At 43.1% G+C, this 22,125-nt stretch overlaps 1 protein-coding gene across 1 annotated transcript in view; it reads right to left on the bottom strand.

Annotated features, from left to right (window-relative positions):
- Nucleotides 1–21,866, bottom strand: part of MB21D2 (Mab-21 domain containing 2) — a 164,381-nt gene extending 142,515 nt beyond the window's left edge. The window contains exon 1 of the mRNA XM_040349553.1: nt 21,322–21,866. Within this exon, the coding sequence (XP_040205487.1) occupies nt 21,322–21,526 (205 nt within the window). The 5' untranslated portion in view covers nt 21,527–21,866. The remainder of the gene's footprint in view (nt 1–21,321) is intronic.
- Nucleotides 21,867–22,125: the final 259 nt, after the last annotated feature.

Below are 22,125 nucleotides of genomic sequence, written 5' to 3'. Positions count from 1 at the left end.
GGTCCCTGCTGAACCGGCAGAGATTCAAACCATCTGTGGGCAGCTTTAGAAGCTGAGTTTCTTCATTGTATGTCAATGAGAGGAAGCTCATTCTGTCTGTAGCCATCAGGGATCTCATGCAGCAGGTGCTCATTCCTATGCACATGTGCAGAGTCATGAGCATAGAGACCCAAAATGAGCAAGGACTAGAATGCATGTTGGCGCATATATGTGGGCATGTGCGCGTACACATGCATTCACAGAGCCTTGCACCCAGCAGCCTATTGGAGTCTGCCTGGCCTCAGTGCTGGATTGTCTTCAGCTCTGGTTCCTGTGTTGCCGATTCTAATCCAACTTGGATTTATGATTATGTCTTTGCTTCCTGATTTGGTACACCACCAGCAGCATGTTACCGACTTCTTCCTGTTTCCGACCTTGAACCTGATCTTGCACCTCTCTGCCTGGCTGCCACAGAACAAGGTTTGTGACCAGAATCCATACCACCACTGGAAGGACTCCTGTGCTTTGCAACTACACCTCACTACTACAGCTTCCTGGCACCTGCGCCCTTTCCCTATCCTAGCAATCCCTGTCTCCACCAACATGGGTGCTTGAATGGGAATTGCGCAAGAGGCCACCCTCATCAGTTCGGGCTCCACAGTCAGGTACGCGACAGTAGTCTTTCTCCTGGGACAGGATCAAGCTGGCAATACACTAGTAGATTTTTGTATGAATATTTGTAAAAGATTTCTATGTACATTGGATGACTAAATGAATGTCATAACGTACTTGAAATTTTTTTTTGCTTTTAGAATTACATTTTGAAATCAATGTAATTTCTTGAACAAAAAAAAAAAAATCACATTCTGTTAGAAATGTGTTTAAGAAACATTTTCCATCTCGCTCCTTCCAATTTTCTCATCATTGTAGTTGAAAAAACATTGATTTGATCCCACGATTGAGAAGAAAATTGAATGAACATTAAAAAATAAAAAAATTTGGGGGAAATTTATGAAATTCTACTAAAGTATAGCCAGCTTCAGATTCCATATACTGTATATATGGGCATATAGTGGCGTTTTCTCACATTTGACTGCAAGAGTAGAATTTCGATTTAAAGTCGAACTATACTCATCTGTTCTCCAGTGCTGTGATCCTCCTGGAGCTCCTGCTGACATTTTCAGCCTGGTGGTATGCGCATATTAAATTCCTGAGGGTTGGGCTCGGCCACAATGGTACTGAGACTGCAGCACCAATGTATTCCTTGAATACTAGGATCTGGCAATATTGTTAAAGCAATAACTTCAATAAACCTAAAGAGTTCACGTTCCAAAAGTTTATAGGAAAAGATAGTGTAGCCAACTATAGGTACCCATCCATCTCCTTGAATAAATAGTGCCTTAGTGTAGTTATGCTTAAAAGTGCTAGTGCATCACCACCGTGCCCTTAAAAGAAGGATGGCCAAGTACAAGACCCATAGATCCCAAGGGATCTTATGCGCAAATTGGATCTCTCGGTTGGAAACCCACAGCTCCTTGCAGGACACTTTCTGGGACTTGAGGTGAACTCAGGCTCCTGACTCACGGATTGTTTGGAGTTAAAAAGTAATAGAGGGGACTCATAGTCCATTACCAATAAAACCAAATGTTTAATGTAAAATGTCTTGCACTTAGAGTAAAATCGCTTGTAAATAAGCAGAGAATATCATATCAGCATGGTCCGTGCCCTCTGACGTCACACCGCTGTCTCCTGACCGACACGTTTCCCCTCAGAAGGCGTCAACTGGGATGGACTTCCAAATAATAATCCTGGCCGTTTCCATTGACAGGGCCGAAGTGATGTCACACCAGCACACGTGTAGTGTAGTCATTTTGGCATTGCAATTAATAAAAAAAACATTACACTTCAAAGTAAATGGAAACCCCATTAAAATAAAAGTGCTTTGCCAAGGCACCATGTACCATAAAAAATAACTATAGAAAAATGTGCTAGAATTGCTCTTTACTTCTTCCACTTTTTAGCCCTCTCTTCTTAGGGCTCTTTCACACGGGGCAGATCAGCTCCGTTGATCCCTGCTGGTTAGCCGGATCGGATGACAGGGCGGTCCCCGCACACTGTGCAGGGACCGCCCTGTCTTTTCTCCGCTCTCCTCTATGGGGGGAGGGGGGATCGGATGAACACGGACCGTCTGTCCGTGTTCACCCGATCCGATGACGGATGGAAAATAATAGGGTTTTCCTCCGTCTGCAGAATCGGAGGATTGCGGCACCCGGGCGAGATCTGGTGACACCCACAATCTCATAGAGACCAAAATATGCCCCTTTTTCATCCGTACACGGATGGATAAAAAAGCGGACATACGGTCCGCCCGTGTGAAAGAGCCCTTAAGGGAGTGTACTTATTGTCTGTGCTGGCCTAGCTTCTTTGCCCATCCTCTCAACTCCCTACATAACCCTTAATGTAGCCACTGGGGGGGGGAGATGTGAAGGGGAATACTAATTGAGTTTGCCAGTTCTGCTGACATCACAGCCAAGATGTTTGGTGCCCAGCAGCAATCTCAGGTCTTGGATGTCCACACAAGGAGGACTACACAGGTAAATACACTAAATGCACATAAAAGCTCACTGTAAGATTTTTTTATTGAACTGAATAATCTGGCAACAAAATCTCTGTAACTATGTATGGAGAATGACGGCTCCCATATTATTGTCGCTACAGATTGGTAATAATGACATAAACTGACCCGTGTGTAGAAGAGTGGCTCCTGCTGTGGTTGCTGCACAGAGCTCCTAATTATAGCAATGCCTGCAATTCCTCTGTGAAATATGCACAGGAGCGCAGAGCATCTTCACATACAGATGTGTTTTACCGTCTGCTTCTGTGATCAGGCTGTTCTACTGCTGTTAGCTGTGGTGTCCTGTGTTATACTCTCATCTAGAACATGGAACCCCCGGAGCCAAGACACGTGTGCCTATCCAACTATGAATGGTAACTTATGTTTAAATCCTACAGCATGAATGGAAGCACATGCAGACAAGCTCTGTAAAATGCTACATATTTATTACAGACATTTATATAGAACTGACAATTCACACACTGTACATTCACATTAGTCCCTGCCCTAAAAAGCATACAATCTAAGGCAGGGTTTGACAAATTTGCTTGGAATCTAGGAGCCAGCTAAAAAAGTTAGGAGCCAGAAAACACACCCGTCCCGACGAGCTTGCGCGCAGAAGCGAACACATACGCGAATAGCGCCCGCATATGTAAACGGTGTTCAAACCACACATGTGGGGTATCACCGCGATTGGTAGAGTAAGAGCAATAATTCTAGCCCTAGACCTCCTCTAACTCAAAACATGCAACCTGTAGATTTTTTTAAACGTCGCCCATGGAGATTTTAAAGGGTAAAAGTTTGTCGGCATTCCACGAGCGGACGCAATTTTGAAGCGCGACATGCTGGGTATCAATTTACTCGGCATAACATTATCTTTTACAATATGAAAAAAAAAAAATTTGGATAACTTTACTGTTGTCTTATTTTTTTTATTAAAAAACGTGTAATTTTTTCCTAAAAAAGTGCGCTTGTAAGACCGCTGTGCAAATACGGCGTGACAGAAAGTATTGCAACAATCGCCATTTTATTCTCTAGGGTGTTAGGATAAAAAAATATATATAATGTTTGGGGGTTCTAATTAGAGGGAAGACGATGGCAGTGAAAATAGTGAAAAATGACATTAGAATTGCTGTTTAACTTGTAATGCCAATGGCCACCACCAGATGGCGCCTGCTTACAGAAGTAAGAGCTTGGGACTTCACAAGGCCGCGGCCTCAATTACCGTTCGTCACAGGCCCGCCGCGTGGGACGTGGGGGCGCACGGAGACACAGGATCCTGTGCCTCCGTGCTCCCCCACCTCGCGATCGCGGCGGGCCAGCCGCGGCTTCACGGCCTTGTAGGCTGCAAAGCCGCGGCCTCAATTACCGGTGGGCGCGGGCGCCAGGTCACAATTTCTTGTCGCAATTGCGACCTGGCGCCCGGATATTGTCGACCCCTGATCTAAGGTCCTACCTCATGTGCATACACAGTCAGTATGGTTAGAAGCTAATTATCCTACCAAAGCATTTCTTTGGAGTATAGGAGGAAACCAAACGCAAGCACAGGGAGTACATGCAAACTCTGTGCATATATTGAATATTTTTTAAGGAATTAAAAGCGGAATTAAAGTCTGCAATACTTACCTCTGCTTCTATAGTCCAACGCCTGCATCGCCTACGCCTTTGGCTTCTTCCGGCTGCTGGTCTTCATTCATCTTGAGTGGCAGGCGTGAAATGACATCACTTCTGCGCATGAGTTTGTTCATTCCCGGGACTATGCCGCCTGCAGAACACAGAAGTGTGGCGACAAAAGGATGGCCTTGAACGCCCACACACCGCACAAATGCACCACTAGATGGCCAATGTTTCTTTGCGGACAGTGCGCGCACTGCGATCTGCCAGCACAGAGGTCGAGCTGTCAAGGACAGGTCTTGGTCCTTTTGGAACAGCTCCCAATCATGTGAAGACTGACAGTAGTTACATGATCGCCGATGTTTCCCATGCCGCAGGCATTCAGGACATTTAAAAAGGGATGTATGCAGGAAGGGGTTAAAGAAGACGGTGAGCATTTTTCTCATCTTACACTTTAGTTCTGCTTTATCTTTATTGGATTTCTGACACAACACAAACAAGACTCACAATGCAACAAGGCATACTCTCCCGTCAAGTATTAGAACATTATCTCAAATACAAGAGAATTGCAATGGATACTAATGCCTAAACAGGTTTTACCTTAGTACAAGGAATTAGGGTAAAAAAGTTTAGGCTTTATAAACACTTTAACCTGTTGCCCCCCCGTGTAACACATATGCGTGAGGGCAAAGGGTGGGTTTTAAAGGCTCCACACAATACATATGCAACACTGGGCGGCTGAGGTTTCTGTGCTGAGAGCAGCTCCCAGACATAAGCATGTGCACAGGGTTTGCTGGGTGTGCCTGGGCACACCCGAATCATCCCATGTGGCGTTGATTGCCCCAGCTTTCTGCCTCCCCCTGTAGTGCTGCCAGCTTCCCTCCTATCCTCTCAGGAGTGGTGAGGGGGCTGGTAAATATTTAATTAACCGGCTCCCCTGCCTTTTCTGAATGAACACAGTGAGTGATATGTGCCGATTGCTCCTGTCTTCATTTTTAACTGAAGCATAGTAAACTAACTATGTTTACTGCAGGCTACAGAAAAAGGGGCCAGGGAAGCTCTGTCCTCGGTTTCTTTCTCTGTCTCAAAAGTGAGACATCAGGGCCTGTTTAGACCCTTGATATTTTATCAACGCCCCATAACGGGGCTCCTAGAAAAAAAAATTATGTAAAAACATATTTTAAAGAATAACTAAATATATATATATATATATATATATATATATATATATATATATATATATATTTTTTTTTTTTTTTTTTTTTTCTTTAAATAATAATAAAAAAAAAAAAAAAAAACTACTTACACCAATTTTTTTTCTTTACTGACACTGTCCACCGCTCTGCCGATATACACACCCTAATGCAATAGGCTGCGTACACAATACTCCCAGACATGTGACCACTCTGACAGCCAATCATGGTGGTCACGTGACCGTCGATCCTTTACCCTCCTGGGTGTTCAGAACCTTTTATTAAAGGGTTTGGCAGGAAAGCATTAGTTGCTTTGCCTGTTTGTGTCTGTTACAGATCGAATTACTCTTCAGCTATCTCCTGCAGAGTACTAGACTGAGAGACCCAGGGATTGCGGGATGTGCAGTTTCTTCACAGGAAATGTCAGGTCTTTAGAGTAGACTACAGACAAAGCTCATACATTAACCTGAGCAGTATCATGCCGCATGCATCATGTTTTAACATAAAAGGAAACTTCTGGCAAAGGAATATGAAGATTTTCTCTACACAACAAGGCAACAAATGACACTGTGAAACTACATGATCAATGCACATCTTATGCAGGTGAAAAAGACCTAGTGCAGGTATGAAGGTTTATACTTTTAAACCCAAAAAAGGGGCCGCAACCTAAAGCTTTCCCACAACTTATATTGTGTGTTTACTTTATAATTCAGCATGTTGCTATGGTATAATGCGTGTTAATAGGATGTACATTCCCGTGCACCAGAAGAGGAAGCCCTGGCACATGTAGTATAGGAGAATAAGGAATGCGACAGCTGAGAAGAACTGCAAACTGATCTAGCACTTTTGCTCAAGGACCCAGGCAAGAAATAATTGGTATTTGAAGCAGAGAAAACAAATCAAGGCATTTTATTATACATTTCCCTATAAACACAGGACAGTACACTGATATCGAGCTGTTTGGAGAACCACTTTAAGCAAAAATCTAATTGAAAGCCATATTAGATATTCAGCACAGAAAGTCGGCATTGAGAGGCTATCAATCCGCCGAGCCTTGAAGTCATACTGGAGGCTGCCTCTGCTGTCAGACAACACACTGGGTGATGGGTATATTTTAATAAAGAATGAAAAATACAGAGGAGACTCATGTATCATGGGGATAATGTGACTGCTTCACAACCATGGATACCGCCCCCAGCTGACTGCAAATGACAGTGAGGACTTCACGCAGCCATACATCTTCCACAAGAAAACATTAGACCTTTCTTATTTCATTCAAATGGGAGCAGAAATACTGGATGGGAAAATGTGGCACAAATGAAACAATCACAATAATCCGAATGGATTTTGTAAGCAGAAACAACATTTAATTATGTGCTCAATGTAATTCATACTAGCATGCATGAATAAAGTCTCATCACTTAATAGTAGGCCATTGGAAGGAAGTGAAGAGAGGCTGCTCTATGAAAGGAGACATCAGTGAAAAGCATAAAAGCAGCTATTTGATTGGGAAATCCACCGGTTGCTACATAGATTGTACAACCTCTTAACAAACAATGGAACTCATCGCCAACTTTAGTTTAAGGCTGGGTTCTCACACAGGAAAACGCAGCGTCTCCATTCACCATTTCAGCCCAATTTTTGGCTGAATTCAGACCTGAAATGGACCAAAAGACTCCGGTGCAATTCATACCAGAGCCGCTGCGGAAATGCGTGAACCAGCTCCATAGAGAGCCACTCACAATCTCCTACTAAGCCAATTTGGATGCGGGGAAAACCCACATCCAATTCGCAATAGTGTGAACCCAGCCTTGAAGGGGTTGTTAAGGTAAATAGCTTCCTTTACCTTGGTGCAGTCCTCCTTCACTTACCTCATCCTTCCATTTTGTTTTTTAAATGTCCTTATTTCTTCTGAGAAATCCTCACTTCCTGTTCTTCTGTAACTCCACACAGTAAGGCAAGGCTTTCTCCCTGGTGTGGAGAAAGCCTCTTGAGAGGGCGAGCAGGAGGGTCAGGACCAGGGCTCAAGTCCTGCGGGAACGCGTGGGAACGGAGTTCCTGCACTTTTTTCACAGCAGGAACGCAGTTCCCTTTGCAGGACTAGAGCAGACGAGAGCAGCCGAGCCACCCGAGCCAATCCTTCACTAAGCGACGATGCCCAGCTCGAGTCACTGCCCGGGGCAGGCGAACCTTAGTAATCCTTTGTTACTGGCCACTTCCTTATATGGATTCATCGCGTAGTTTGCGGGTATTCCGTCACTTCCTCGATGCCGCAATGTCTGCTGGGAGCTTTTGTCATTGTTCCCAGGAGACATTGCGGAGTTCTGTTTTCTTTTGGTGGGGGAGTGGATCTTGGGTGGGAGTTCCCACACTTTTTTCCCCAGGACGCTACCTACTTTTCAGATAGAGAAAGGAGCTGTGTGTTAGTGGGCATCCTGACACTCCTGCTCTCCCCCTCCCCCTCAAGAGGCTCTCTCCACACCAGGGAAAAAGTGTCGCATTACTGTGTGGAGTTGCAGACAGAAGAACAGGAAGTGAGGATTTCTCAGAGGAAATAAGGACATTTAAAAGCAAAATTTAAGGATGAGGTAAGTGAAGAAGGACTGCACTAAGGTAAAAGAAGCTATTTAGGGGGGGGGGGAGAATGTACCTTTACCTTTTTACAACCCCTGAAATCAAATAAAAAAATCAAAATAGTAGCTGAACTCCACGTTCTATTATTCTTCAAATGAAACACCCCAAACAAATAAAAATAAAAACATGTAACAAGCGATTGTATGCCCTACAATGGTTTCTTCCTCCTAGTAGCTAGCATTATAACCCACAATAAAAGGCTTTAAAACCACATCACATGTGGAATGTCACTAACATCTGAATGTTAGTACAGCGGCTCCACCCTGAGCTGTAGTTTTTTCTTTTTCCATTCAGCCCGCTGGGTTGAACGAAAAAAAGACTAGCAGTGTGTACTAGGGAATACACTAGAGCTGCACAATTAATCGTTAAATAAAAAATTGTGATCTTGATTCAACCGGCTTCTCTATGGAGCCGGTCACATATCTCTGGATCATCTCCGGTGCGAATTGCACGGGGTCTCTGTGTGTCTTTTGGGCCATTCTAGGTCCCATTTCAACCCAAAATTCGGATCGAAATCGGATTTGAATCGGTAAACAGGGACGCACCGGACCTCGGCTGTAAACCGCTCCGTGCTTCAGTATGAACCCCCTTAGCCCAGGTGCACACTGAGCTGCGGGAATGAAGCCGTGCGAGTTCAGCTGAACTCACATGATTTCACTCCTGCATGTCAGTTCCGATTTCACAGACATCTGGGGGGTTTCTGCACAGATGTCAATGGAAATCGCAACCTGAAAACGCAAAAAGTACAGAAACTACTTTTTGAAATCGGTGCGACGCCGCAACTGTACCCAAACGAATGCAACTGCGGCAATTAGGATGGTGCCATGACTAGGATGGTGCCATTGCCAGCAATTTCTGCCAATTTGACATGTCAAATCGCACCAGTGGGAACCAAGGCATAAGCAAAGAAGTATGAACCGCCCTGACCCTCATCATCCCAAATGTATTTGATTTTTTTTTTTACAATGGCTAATCTGTATTGACTACGTCATTCTAGGAACACTTTACAAACATGTTATCCTGATACACACATCTTTTTCTGCTCTCTGACAGCAGACAACTCTCATTCCCACGGAAGGGCAAGTGCAGGCGTTGATTGCTTGCAACAGAACAGAAGGTTAAGAGATCTTTCAAATCACATCCGCACAAACCCTGCCACATCCTATGAGAAAGATGACAGACACTTCTAATTGTGTTGACAGTCAATTACAGAGCTAGGATACCCATGAATCTTGCCTGTATGACCCATTTCAGTACAGTCCAGAAAAGACGCTAAAATGTGTAACAAAAAACAGGTTAACTTGTAACTGTATAGATGATGCTTTCATTTAGAGCACAGAAAAAAAACATATGGAATGGATGCGAAGAGTCATGGCAACAAAGTGTTGAGGTATGGCTGGCGGTTTCAGCTCTATCCGTGTACACTAAACGATTATGCCAATAGACACATCAACACAGTGACAACCCTGTACGGAGTATCATGTTAAAGAGAATCAGTCATCATACAGTCAGTATGGTGACTGTAACCAGTCAGTATTATTATTATACAGGGGGACACAATGCACGTGGTCGGCGATCGCCGCCGGCCATGCGCGATCACGTGCATGAGCACCAGCACGGGGATTTGTGTTTAAACACACAAATCCCTGTACTGTCAGAGGAGAGGAGACATGTCATTTGTTCCTACCAAGTAGCAACACCGATATGTCTTCTTTCCTACTCAGTCCAATCCCCATATAGATAGAACACATTGAGGGAACACACATTTAACCCCTTGATCGGCCCCCTAGTGTTAACCCCCTTCCCTACCAGTGACATTTATACAGTAAACCAGTGCATTTTTATAGCACTGATCGCTGCATAAATGTCAACGGTCCCAAAAATTTGGGAAAAGTGTCTGATCTGTCCGTCACAAGACCGATAAAAATCGCAGATCGCCACCATTACAAAAAATTTATAAAAATGCCATAAATCTTTCCCATAGTTTGTAGACGGTATAACTTTTGTGCAAACCAATCAATAAATGCTTATTACGATTTGTTTTACCAAAAATATGTAGAAGAGTGGCCTTAACTGTTGAAGAAATATGTTTTTTTTAAATTATATTTTTTATAGCAAAAAGTAAAACAATACATATTTTTTTTGTTCAAAATTGTCGCTCTTTTTTTGTTTTTGTTAATAAAAACCACAGAGGTGATCAAATGGCACCAAAAGAAAGCTCTATTTGTGGGAAGAAAAGGACGCAAATTTTGTTTAGGTACAGCATTGCATGACCGCGCAAATACCAGCTAAAGCGAAGCAGTGCCGAATTGTAAAAAGTGCTCTGGTCAGGAAGGGGGGGGGTAAAAAATTTCGGGGGCTGAAGTGGTTATTACAGAAGGGACAGGAGGGCATACAGTATACAAACGAAAGCCGACATTGCTGAATTGTTTTTCATGGTTTGTAAGGTTGAATAAAAACTCCAGTCCAGTGTATGTCTACCACTTCCCAATTCCCTGTATATTGTGTTCAATAAGATGCCCACCTAAAAGTTTTTTGAAACTAATGACACTTCCTGCTGAAACTACCGATTGCTGAAGAGAAAAAAAAAAAAACACACCTCTATGCAATTTAACTACCTCAATACTCTGTGCTCTCACACTTTGAGTGACAATTACTCAGTCATGCTACACTGTACCAAAATGACATTTTATTCACACAAATAAAGCTTTGTTTTGGTTGTATTTATTTACCACCGGGTTTTAAATTTTTTGCAATATAAGTGGAAAAATAGCCTATTGTCTACTTTCTTTTTTTAAAGAAATCCCAACAAATTTTAATTTCATTATAAATTTAGGCCAGACTGTATTCTGCTACATGTCTTTGGTAAAAAAAAATCCTGATAAGTGATTTATAGGTTTGTGTTACAAACTATGCTTTGTATCATTGAAAATTGATCAATCCTGATGTACACATTTCTTGGGGCCCTAAAATGTCAGGAGAGTACAGATGCCCCCCCAAATGACCCCTTTTTGTAAAGATGACAGTCCATGGTATTTAGTAAGAGGCAGAATGAGTTTTTTGAAGTTACAATTTTTTCCAAGGAGAATAAATCCAATGTTTGTAGTTGTGCCCTCATTAGTTTTGTTGCCTTTCTCTGGACTCTCTCCAATTCCAATGGGGCAGGCTATGGGGCCCACCCTTACATCACTGCTTAGTGACTCATTAACCTGGTATGTAGCTCTGGAATTCAGACTTCACTGGCTGCACACTTTACCCAGGTTAATGATCCACTAATAGTGAAACAATGATGATAAATGACCATTCAGTGTCTTGCCCCTTCAAAAAGAGGCCTGCTTCCATATTGCTAGAATTACATTTTTTTCCCTTTAAAAGAAACTCTCAGAATGTAAAATGCAGGCACTGTCATTGCAGATTATATTTTGAGGATGTAAACTCCAGGGCTGTCATTCTTGCTTCACTATTTATTCCATCACTCACAAGGATCAAATCACATTTATAGCCAGTAATGTCAGAATAGCCGATATGAATATGCATAATCCAGGTCTATGACTCACCATGGAGGGAAACCGGGATCAGGAAAAAATCCCTAAGAGCCGGTTCACACAGGGGCAACCCGACTTACAGCGCGACTTGGAGCAACTTACAACGCGACTTAAACTTGCCTCCAGGACAGGAGACTTTGGCTATGGCCAATCACAGAATAATCAGCTCTGTGGGAGGGAGGTCTTTGCCTACGTAAACCATTTTCTTTTCCTGTTGCTTTAGTTAAGATGGAGATCCAACTTGGAGGCATCTTCCATTGAAATCAATGAGTACAAGTTGCCTAGAAGTCGCCTTGAAGTAGTACAGGAACCTTTTCGGAATTTCTTATGATCCCAAGTCGCTGTAGTGTGAACCGGCACTTAGTCTGCACCTTCAGAACCATATCAGAAGCAGCAGCTCCCACATTTCCATCCTCACAGATTTCTAGCTAGCCATGCTTGGAGGGTTTTTCATTTTTTTAAAGAACTCTTCTGAAAGAAATATGGGGCTGTCAACTCTGACACCTTAGTTCTGCAGGTTGAAAAAAGAAACAAGTCCATCCAGTTCATGCAACAGAGGGGGAAAAAAAACACCAACATACACAAATAGAAAACCTCCATATACACTATCCTATACCCACAGTTGATCCAGAGGAATTACAGTTCTAGTTGACTGGCTCTGCAACTCTGAAAATGGCATAGTAAAGTTAGAAAGCCTGATTTTCAAATTAGTTTTGGGTCAGTTACTCAAAAAGTGCTAAAATGTATCAATTCTGCTTGCAGCCAAACCACTAGCATTTCCAGATGCAATTTAAATACAATGCGTGTTTACTACATTATCAAGCACTAATAAAATATAGAAAGATATAAACTGGGTTTGTGAAAAATCAACTTGATATTTAAATAATAGTAAAACGTTGAGCTAATAAAACTACCTTATGAATGTGGCAAAATTAGAAGCAGTATTATGTGTGTTTTTTTTTTTTTTTTTGAGGAACACTAGTTTGAAGTATCGATGAGCTTTATGTTGGGGTCGAACACTAGTTTGGGGGGAGTCTATAGTATGCCTGTAAAGTAGCGCATGTTTCCTGTGCTTAGAAAAGTCCCTGCACTAAATGACATTTCTAAAGAAAAAAAAAAGGCGGCAAATTAAAACTACTCGCGGCTATAATGAATTGTTGGGTCCCGGCAATACAGATATAAGTCATTGAAAAAAACGACATGGGTTAACCCCCAGTCCATTACCAGGCCCTTTGGGTCTGGTAGGAATATTAAGGAGAACCCAGAACCAAAAAATAAAAAAAAAAACTTGTGGGGGTCCCCCCCAAATTCCATTACCAGGCCCTTCAGGACTGAATGGATATTAAGGGGAACCCTGCTTTAAATTTTAAAAAAATGGCGTAGGGGTCCCCCTCAAAATCCATACCAGACCCTTATCCGAGCACGCAACCTGGCAGGCCGCAGGAAAAGAGGGGGGGTGAGAGCGCCCCCCCTCCTGAACCATAACAGGCCACATGCCCTCAACATGGGGAGGATGTCCCCATGTTGATGGGGACAAGGGCCTCATCCCCACAACCCTTGCCTGGTGGTTGTGGGGGTCTGCAGGCGGGGGGCTTATCGGAATCTGAAAGCCCCCTTTAACAAAGGGGACCCCCAAATGCCGCCCCCCTATGTGAATTGGTAACAGGGTACATAAAATGCAGGGTAGTTAAAATCCATACCATACCTGAAGGGTCTGGTATGGATGTTGAGGGGGCCCCTACGCCATTTTTTTTTTAAATTTAGCGCAGGGTTCCCCTTAATATCCATACAAGACCTAAAGGGCCTGGTAATTGAATTTGGAGGGGACCCCATGCATTTTTTTTGGTTCGGGGTTCCCCAAAGGGCCAGGTAATGGATTGGAGGGGGAACCTTTGTTTTTTTTTTCGATTACTTTTATCTGTATTGCCGAGACCCGACAATTCATTATAGCCGCGAGTAGTTTTAAATGATCCCCCCCCCCCTTTAGAAATGTCATTTTGTGCAGGGACTTTTTTTAAGCACAGGAAACATTCGCTACTTTACAGGCATACTGTAGACAAGCCCCCAGGTACGAAATTTAAAGGAATATTTCACTTCTATTGTTTCACTTTAAGCATTATTAAAATCCTGTCTCTCATAGTTACTGTAACATCTATTCCTGCTCCATGTGCCTATTTGGTCTGTAAGGACATCAATCACATTTTGTAGCCAATAGGGAGGTGAAGCAATGACTACACCATGCCTTTCTTAACCTTTTTACCATGGAGGAACCCTGGAAATAACTTTCTGGGCTCAGAGAACAACTGCTAATAAGTAATTAGAAGGAATTTTTTCCCCTGCTGTAGCAAATTGGAGCATGCTCTGCTGTTTTTTTTTTTGCCTTTCTGTGGATCAGCTGTGGGTATAGAATTGGGTATATGGGATTGTACGATATTTTTAATTGTTTTATTTATTTTTTTATGGTTGAACTAGATGGACTTTTTTTTTCCAACCTGACTAACTATGTAACTATATAATAAACCTATATAGCCGACTGTGCATTCATGTGATGTTCACCGTGAAAAATGCTCCTTATATGTGTGATTATGGGGAAGCGGTGAGCAAGCCAGGAGTGGTGAAACGCATCAAGAAAGGTTGGTTTGCAGGTGGAGACATTGTTATATGCAGTAATTTTGTGGATAACCAATAAATACGGCAAGAGTAGCCTTACATAGTAGGCAAGGTTGAAAAAAAAAAACAAGTCCAACCTAAGTGAAGTGCGGCTGACACTTTTTTTCCTGCTAATTCTATTGGGAAGTGGTGGTAAGAACGCTTCCTCAAGATTTCTTATTCATATTTGACAGATACCCACTTTAATACACAATAAGTACATTGCATAGGTAAAAAACATCAATATACAACCATTAATTAATTATATGTGCATTGATGTTTTTCTGTCCATTATGATTAAGAAGTCCCGAGGAAGCAGTCTTCACCGTGAAACACGTCGACTTGACTTTTGTATAAGACTCAGACTCTATGTAATCTCTACTTTTATATTTAATACATTTTGTAATAAATTATAAAACTAAAAAAAAAAAAAGGCTTGCTTTGGTACACGATTTAAAATACAGGTGGGTCATCCTAGAGAACACCCTTTACATTTTTTGCTATTTGATTTTTGATGAATTTCTTTTCAACCTCACATACTTCTTTGTAGATAATAAGTGGATGACTGCACCAATTTACTTTATGGGTAAATTTGTATGAAAGGATCATATTATGCGGCATGCATACAAGATTATGTTCTCCATTATCCGCACCTGTTGAAAGGCTTCCAAAAAACAATTTTGTATATGACATTTGAATAGAGATGCAATGTTTGTAGCCATCAGTGCTTTCTTTACCCCTTTCGTGGGAGCAATGGTTCCACAAAAGGCAGAAGCACTGGCCAATAGGAGCAATATAACCTACGTGAAGATATTGCAAAGCTTTTTCCCTTTCTCTATTCACGGCTGATACACAAAACATCTACTGCCCAAATTCTTTAAAACTAACAGAACAGGTGGCAATCTCTCCATTCTAAATACATTGCTGGAGATATTTCAGGAGTCGGGGAGCCAACAGATGCAAATTGTTACCAAATGTGGAAAGTCCCCCGCACTCCGGGACGTTCATTTCGCTGCTGAAAGCATTATCCCGGCATACATGCCAACATTTCAATCAAGGCAAATTACAACAAATTTGTTGCCTTTAAGGAAAGGGACCCAGTGAGGCCCAAACACCCAGTGACAATACTTTCACAATAAAATGGGAATTAAACATCCTTGAGTGCTGGTGAGTTTCTACACTTATGGGAACTCTAACCATGCTACCTATTGTGTCAGCAGCGAATATCTTTAAAAGGTCGCAGGCTGAAGGTTGTGAGGCTCACATAGGGACTTTACAAATTATTACCGTCTATTAATATCCATTTTTTCCATAATTTTTTTTAGACCTAGACAGTAGATTTATTGGCTGCTCAAAGGCAAATTGTACTAAATGGGAGAGAAAGAGGTGAAGTGTCCTCCATCCTTTAAAAACCTATTGACATCAAAGTCTTAAAGTGGTTCTAAAGCCTAAAGTGGAGTTCCACCCAAAAGTGGACTTCCGCTTTAAGCACTCCTCATCCCCTTTGGGGGGGGGGGGGGTGCGTCCTCTTTTTGGTGGGACTACCTGTCCCACTTCTGGGTCCTCGGCCACCTAGGCAACTCCTACTCTCGCCCTAGGCGGCCCCTCCCTGCCAGCCATCTTCTGGGACACAACACAGGTCTCAGAATATCGCTGGCCAATGGCAGAGTGACTCCCGCATGCGCAGTGTGAAGCCGTAAGCTGTTACAGCCGGGTGCCCACAGTAGATATTTCCGCTAATGGTACTGAAATTTAACCCCGAGCCACACTCAGGAATACTGCCAGGGAGGTTAAAAATTCAGTTCTCTGCTCTTCCCTGCTCTGTGCAGTGATTTTGCACAGAGCAGCCCTGGCCCTCTTTTTCTTGGGCCAGTAAGCAGCTTGCTAAGGGGTACTTAGCTAGCTGTGCATAGGAGCAGTGGCTCCCCAGAGCTCTGTCCCTCCTCACTGGGCAGATTGATAGCAACAGGAGCCATTGGATCCTGCTGCTGTCAATCAAATCCAGTGACAAAATCAATCAAATCCAGTGACAAAATCAATCAAATGCAGTGTCAACAGACGCAGACAGGGCAGCTCAAAAGCAAGCCTGCATGAGTGCCACCATTGAAAGTGGATTTCTTTGGGGGGCACACGCTGAGGAGCCAGGAGCACTGGCGGGGACCCCAAAAGAGGAAGATTAGGGCTGCTCTGTGCAAAAAGTATTACATAGAGCAGGAAAGTATGACATTCAACTGATAACAACACTTTAAGACATGTGAGCACGCAGCAGCTCACAGCAGAAGTCCAGTGCGTCCCTGTTCACCTTTTGAGGTCTGTCTGATTTTTGGCTGAATTCAGACCTGAAATTAACCAAAAGACGCACAGTGTTCCTGTGCAAATCACACTGGAGCTGCTGCGAAGATAGGTGAACTGGCTACATATACATAACTGGCTACATATGGTCACAATCTCTGGCATCCAATTCTCACTAGTGTGAACCTATCCTTAAAAAGAAGTATAGACAAATATCTTTTGGCTGTACTTCTCCTATGGATCACAATAAATTTTGCACCACTGTAACCCGTTTTCAGCAGAGAGCAGGCTGAAGTCTGCTCTCTGCTGACATCACAGAAATTACTGACACCCTACACAGACTCTCAGCAAGCCGCTGAGAGCCTGAGATAGCCGCTCCACAGTTCAGCACTCTAGAGCAGAGAGCTGCTGATTGACAGTCAGCAGCTCTCCGCTCAGAGAACTGTTAGAACCGAGTGATCAAAAGTGTTTGATCGCTCGGTTCTCAGTGTAGAGGCACCGGGGGACAGATGCAGCATCAGGCCCATGCTGCATCCACCTAGGTACCGGTAAGTAAAATTGGGGGGAAAAAATAAAATTCTTTAATTCTCTTTTAACTCTTAAGCTACTGTCTCCAAAACCGTGATGTCAGAGATTTTCCTACAGATTTTTGTGATTATAAACTAAGGGGAGATTTACTAAAAATGGAATCTGCTGCAGCTGTGCATGGTAGCTAGCTTCTAACTTCAGCTTGTTCAAATAAGCTTTGACAAAAAATAAACTGGAAGCCGATTGGTTTCTTTGCAGATTTGTCATGCTTTATTTTCCTCCCTAGTGTATAATAAAAGTGGATCACTAATGAAACGATCAATAAGGTCTACCTGTAACTCGCAACTTTTAGACATCAGAAAAAGGAACACCTTTGAGTACAAAGTCTGAAGGCAAGTGATAACCAGTCCACGGGCATGAGCTTGGGACTGGCATGCAGAACGTGATAACACGTGCATAGCCAAATTAGACAGGAGCCAGCATGTCTTTGAAATGTGAAAGGAAACCCACACAAACACATAAAGAACATTCAAAGTCTACGGCGATGGTCCAGATTTGAATGAACGACCCTGTTACTACAAGGCTTACCGCTAAGCCTCTGTGCCACCAATTAAGGCTTACAACCAAAAAGAGGGACAACTGAGGTAAAAAGGACAGATGGATTTGGTTGCAAAAGATGGTCCCTCTAAATGATTGAAAGTTGGGTGGTTTTGAAGCAGTGGTTCCGCAGAATATAGGATGAGGATGGGTAAAATGTGTATGCTACACTTAAATGCATTGTACAGAGGACCATCCAGCTGCGGTGCGTTTGGGAAGGACAGGTGCAGCGTCCAGCCCCGCCGCAGTGTATGGCAATCTGCAGCTGGAGAGGGATGAACACTGTACCAAGAGGTAATGGCATCTAGGGCCCTAAGCATTTAGGCATGAGGGTCCGGAATGCAGGTCTTCTTCACGTGGGTGGCCCCATGTGCAATGGGCCTTACACATGTACAAAGCTTACAATACCCTCCACCCTTTCGGGCTTCTTGATGTATAGACTCTTCCCTGAATGGTATGCGATTTTCTATACCCCTGCTTTAGGCAGTGACTTTTCTTTGCCTGCCTGCCTTAATCTATACAGCTGTCACACTACACAAACATAGCTGTGCTTATATACCCAGTGCAAACATGTGAGAAGAAAGAAGAAAACTGACTATAAATAAATGTACTGTGCAGTGACATGGCATATTCACTACTGTCTACTAAAGAAATGAATGGAGGAAGTAGAGCAGCTTGTGTGGTAATCATTTACATGTGGAAAATCAGCACTAGAAAGTTAGGAATCACACTGAGTGACACTGAGGTGATTTGCTTGTATCTACAACTGTGCCTGGGAGGAAGAGGTTAATCTGCCTCCCATTACCTCATTGTATGAGTAAATATACCACACCTTTGCCACAGGTATTAGAATTATTCTGTGAAAGGTGTATATATACACAGGGCCTAGTCTGCAACATGAAACAAGGCCAAGTAATAAAGTGTAGCCGACAATCAGTGCGCATCATTCACACAATACTTGCAACATAAGTTTGATTCTCAAATAGCAATTTCTTTTAATACAATGTAACATTACATTTACTAGGGGCTCATATACATAGGGTTGCCACCTTGTCTCTTTAGTCCCGATTCACACCTATGCATTTTCAGTGCTTTTCGCAGATTTGCACTACAGAACGTGGTCCATAGGAAACCATGTTAAATGGACTGTAGTGCAAATCTGCAAGAAGCACTAAAAACGCATAGGTGTGAACCAGGCCTCAAACTCGAACACATATTATTTACACAGGTTCTGTGGCCGCTATATAAACGCCAATTGCTTTGCAGTGAGTTTTTCAAAGTTTTTGCAATAGCGTTTTTCCACATTAGCGTTTTTTTTCCCCTTCAATGGATCAAAAACGCATTTGACGATACACCATAAGATTTCAGGGTATTTCCATGCCATGGAGTCACGGGTGTTGGTTTACAGCCTGTATTAATGAATGCCCGGCTGTCACTCCTGTACATCTGTAACCACCCATCCACCCCTGTACACGTAGTTGTGCAGTTACAGGTGTACAGCGGCTGAGTCTGACCCGTCCTTCATTTGCACCAGCTGCTGGCTGTGACTGGTGCCCAACATCTGTAACTCCTTGGCATAAAAATACGCTGATTTCCTGCGGTAAAGGCCTAAATGTGTCTGTGTACATGGGCATTATAGAGACAAGAATCTTCACAGAATACAAAGTGTGTGAATATTTACCTCAATTATCCAATCTTGTGTGTGAAAAAAGTAAATGGGAATTTACATTTTGCATGATTTTGTGACTATTCACGTCAAGTATCCAATGTAATGTGTAAGTATTCCCAGCTCCTTTAGTAAATCAGCCTCATAATCTCAGGTTTCCTTTTGCCCATACATTAGAAAAATGTTCCAATCGATAATATGGATCATACCACTTATGACACGCAATCCAACCTGTATGTATAGATTATGAACTAATACACTTGGATGTGTGTGATGATTTATTAGATCGAATCAGCCATATGCCAGTCATTGTCTTCCACTTACAGACAGGCATACAAGCTAAGCATAATGATCTATGACTTGTAGAAAGAAGCACACGCCATGTGTGAGCTGCAGAGAGAGAACGCGGCGCTCCACATACAGACATCCATGTGTAGAATATGGACTAATCAATTACACGGGGCTACTGGATCTGACATGCTGCTGATAATAGCTCCAATCACTGGCATGTGCTGAACACATCTACAGCCAATCTGTTCCACCTTCACGTTAAAACAACTTGGTGACAATATGCAAACCAGCAGTCCCATGTCCCTGACCAGGCCATCAAGATAGCAGCGCCATTGTCAGATACTGTATATAATACTGTACAGCAGCCATCAATCAACTCTATCAAAAAAAGGCAAGCAGAAAATTCATTCATGTGGGGTGGCATGGGCATCTCCTGAAAGGAAATGCATGGCTGATCAGCTGCTCTTATATCAGATCGTATACGAGTGACCAGATGTTCCCTTATAGTATGTGTGCTGATCAGGTGTTCCCCTATAGTATGTGTGCAGATCAGATGTTCCCCTATAGTATGTGTGCTGATCAGATGTTCCCCTATAGTATGTGTGCTGATCAGATGTTCCCTTATAGTATATGTACTGATCAGATGTTCCCCTATAGTATTTGTGCTGATCAGATGTTCCCCTATAGTATGTGTGCTGATCAGATGCTCCCCTATAGTATGTGTGCTGATCAGATGTTCCCTTATAGTACGTGTGCTGATCAGATGTTCCCCTATAGTATGTGTGCAGATCAGATGTTCCCCTATAGTATGTGTGCTGATCAGATGTTCCCTTATAGTATATGTACTGATCAGATGTTCCCCTATAGTATGTGTACTGATCAGATGTTCCCCTATAGTATGTGTGCTGATCAGATGTTCCCCTATAGTATGTGTGCCGATCAGATGTTCCCCTATAGTATGTGTGCTGATCAGATGTTCCCCTATAGTATGTGTGCTGATCAGATGTTCCCTTATAGTATGTGTGCTGATCAGATGTTCCCTTATAGTATGTGTGCAGATCAGATATTACCCTATAGTATGTGTGCTGATCAGATGTTCCCCTATAGTATGTGTGCTGATCAGATGTTCCCTTATAGTATATGTACTGATCAGATGTTCCCTTATAGTATATGTACTGATCAGATGTTCCCTTATAGTACGTGTGCTGATCAGATGTTCCCCTATAGTATGTGTACTGATCAGATGCTCCCCTATAGTATGTGTGCTGATCAGATGTTCCCCTATAGTATGTGTGCTGATCAGATGTTCCCCTATAGTATGTGTGCTGATCAGATGTCCCCATATAGTGCATGTGATCAGCTGCTCCTATATCAGACCATATAGTGTGTGTATTGATCAGACCATATAGTGTGTGTGAATTGATCAGATCATATAGCGTGTGTAAGATGATCAGATCATATAGTGTGTGTATTGATCAGATCATATAGTGTGTGTATTGATCAGTCCATATAGTGTGTGTGTTGATCAGATCATATAGTGTGTGTATTGATCAGATAATCTATAATATGTGTGGTGATGAGGTGCTCCCCTCTCGGGTGATATGGTGTGTAGTGCCCCCCATCCCGGTGCAGTGAGAAGAGGGCGGTATGCCCTGTCAGTGGAGACACACATATATACAGTATTATACACACAGACAGACAAGGTGCCGCTGGTATTACCTAGCATGGAGAAGATGAAGTCCTTGGCTGTGTGGATCTCCAGGGCTCTCTGGTCATCATATTCCCTCTGATCATGCTTGCTGAATTCCTGGATGAGTTTGTTTAATTCTTCGATCCTGGCTCCAGACCTGAAATCCAGCTCCGGGGACGCAGGTTTGCTGCCTCCCCCTACAGTGCCTGGCTTGGCAGGGATGGGAGCCGCCATCTTCACTCACACAGGCAGCAGATTGTATGGAGCGGCCCTGACTCGTTGCTTCCCCTCCCTGGGCTGGTGGGAGATGTGTCTGTGTGTCAGTGTGTGTATATGTGTGTGTGGTGTCGGTGGGAGTGTGCGGTGTCACTGTGCGCCGGTGCAGCAGGTCTCTGGCTCAGCAGCTCTCCCCGATCTCTCTCTGTATAAAGTGGAAACAATGTAACACTCTGAGATAGTCCGATCCTTCCACAAGCCGGAGAGACACTGACCCGTCCTCTACCACTGCTGGGGGCTCAGCCTCTGAGCGATCCATCTCATAGTGGCCATACACCTAACAATCTCATCGGATATATGAATAATCAAAAAGACACAAGGAGAGTTATTAAAACAGGAGCAGCTGTGCATGGCAGCCAATCATGTTCTAGCTTTCATTTCTGACCAAGCAGAAACTACAAGCTGATTGGTTGCCATGCACAGCTGCTCCAGATTCTGTCTGCTCCAATCAAATTGAAAGTGTTGTTTTACCTTTGCATAAATTTTTTTTACAGGTGAAATAACACGGGACACCCTACACCCCTGACGCCATCACCTCCACCCCCGATCCCTACTGT

This window comes from Rana temporaria, chromosome 4 (assembly GCF_905171775.1).
Source record: "Rana temporaria chromosome 4, aRanTem1.1, whole genome shotgun sequence".
NCBI lineage: Eukaryota > Metazoa > Chordata > Amphibia > Anura > Ranidae > Rana > Rana temporaria.
This window is presented reverse-complemented; position numbering and strand designations above follow the sequence as displayed.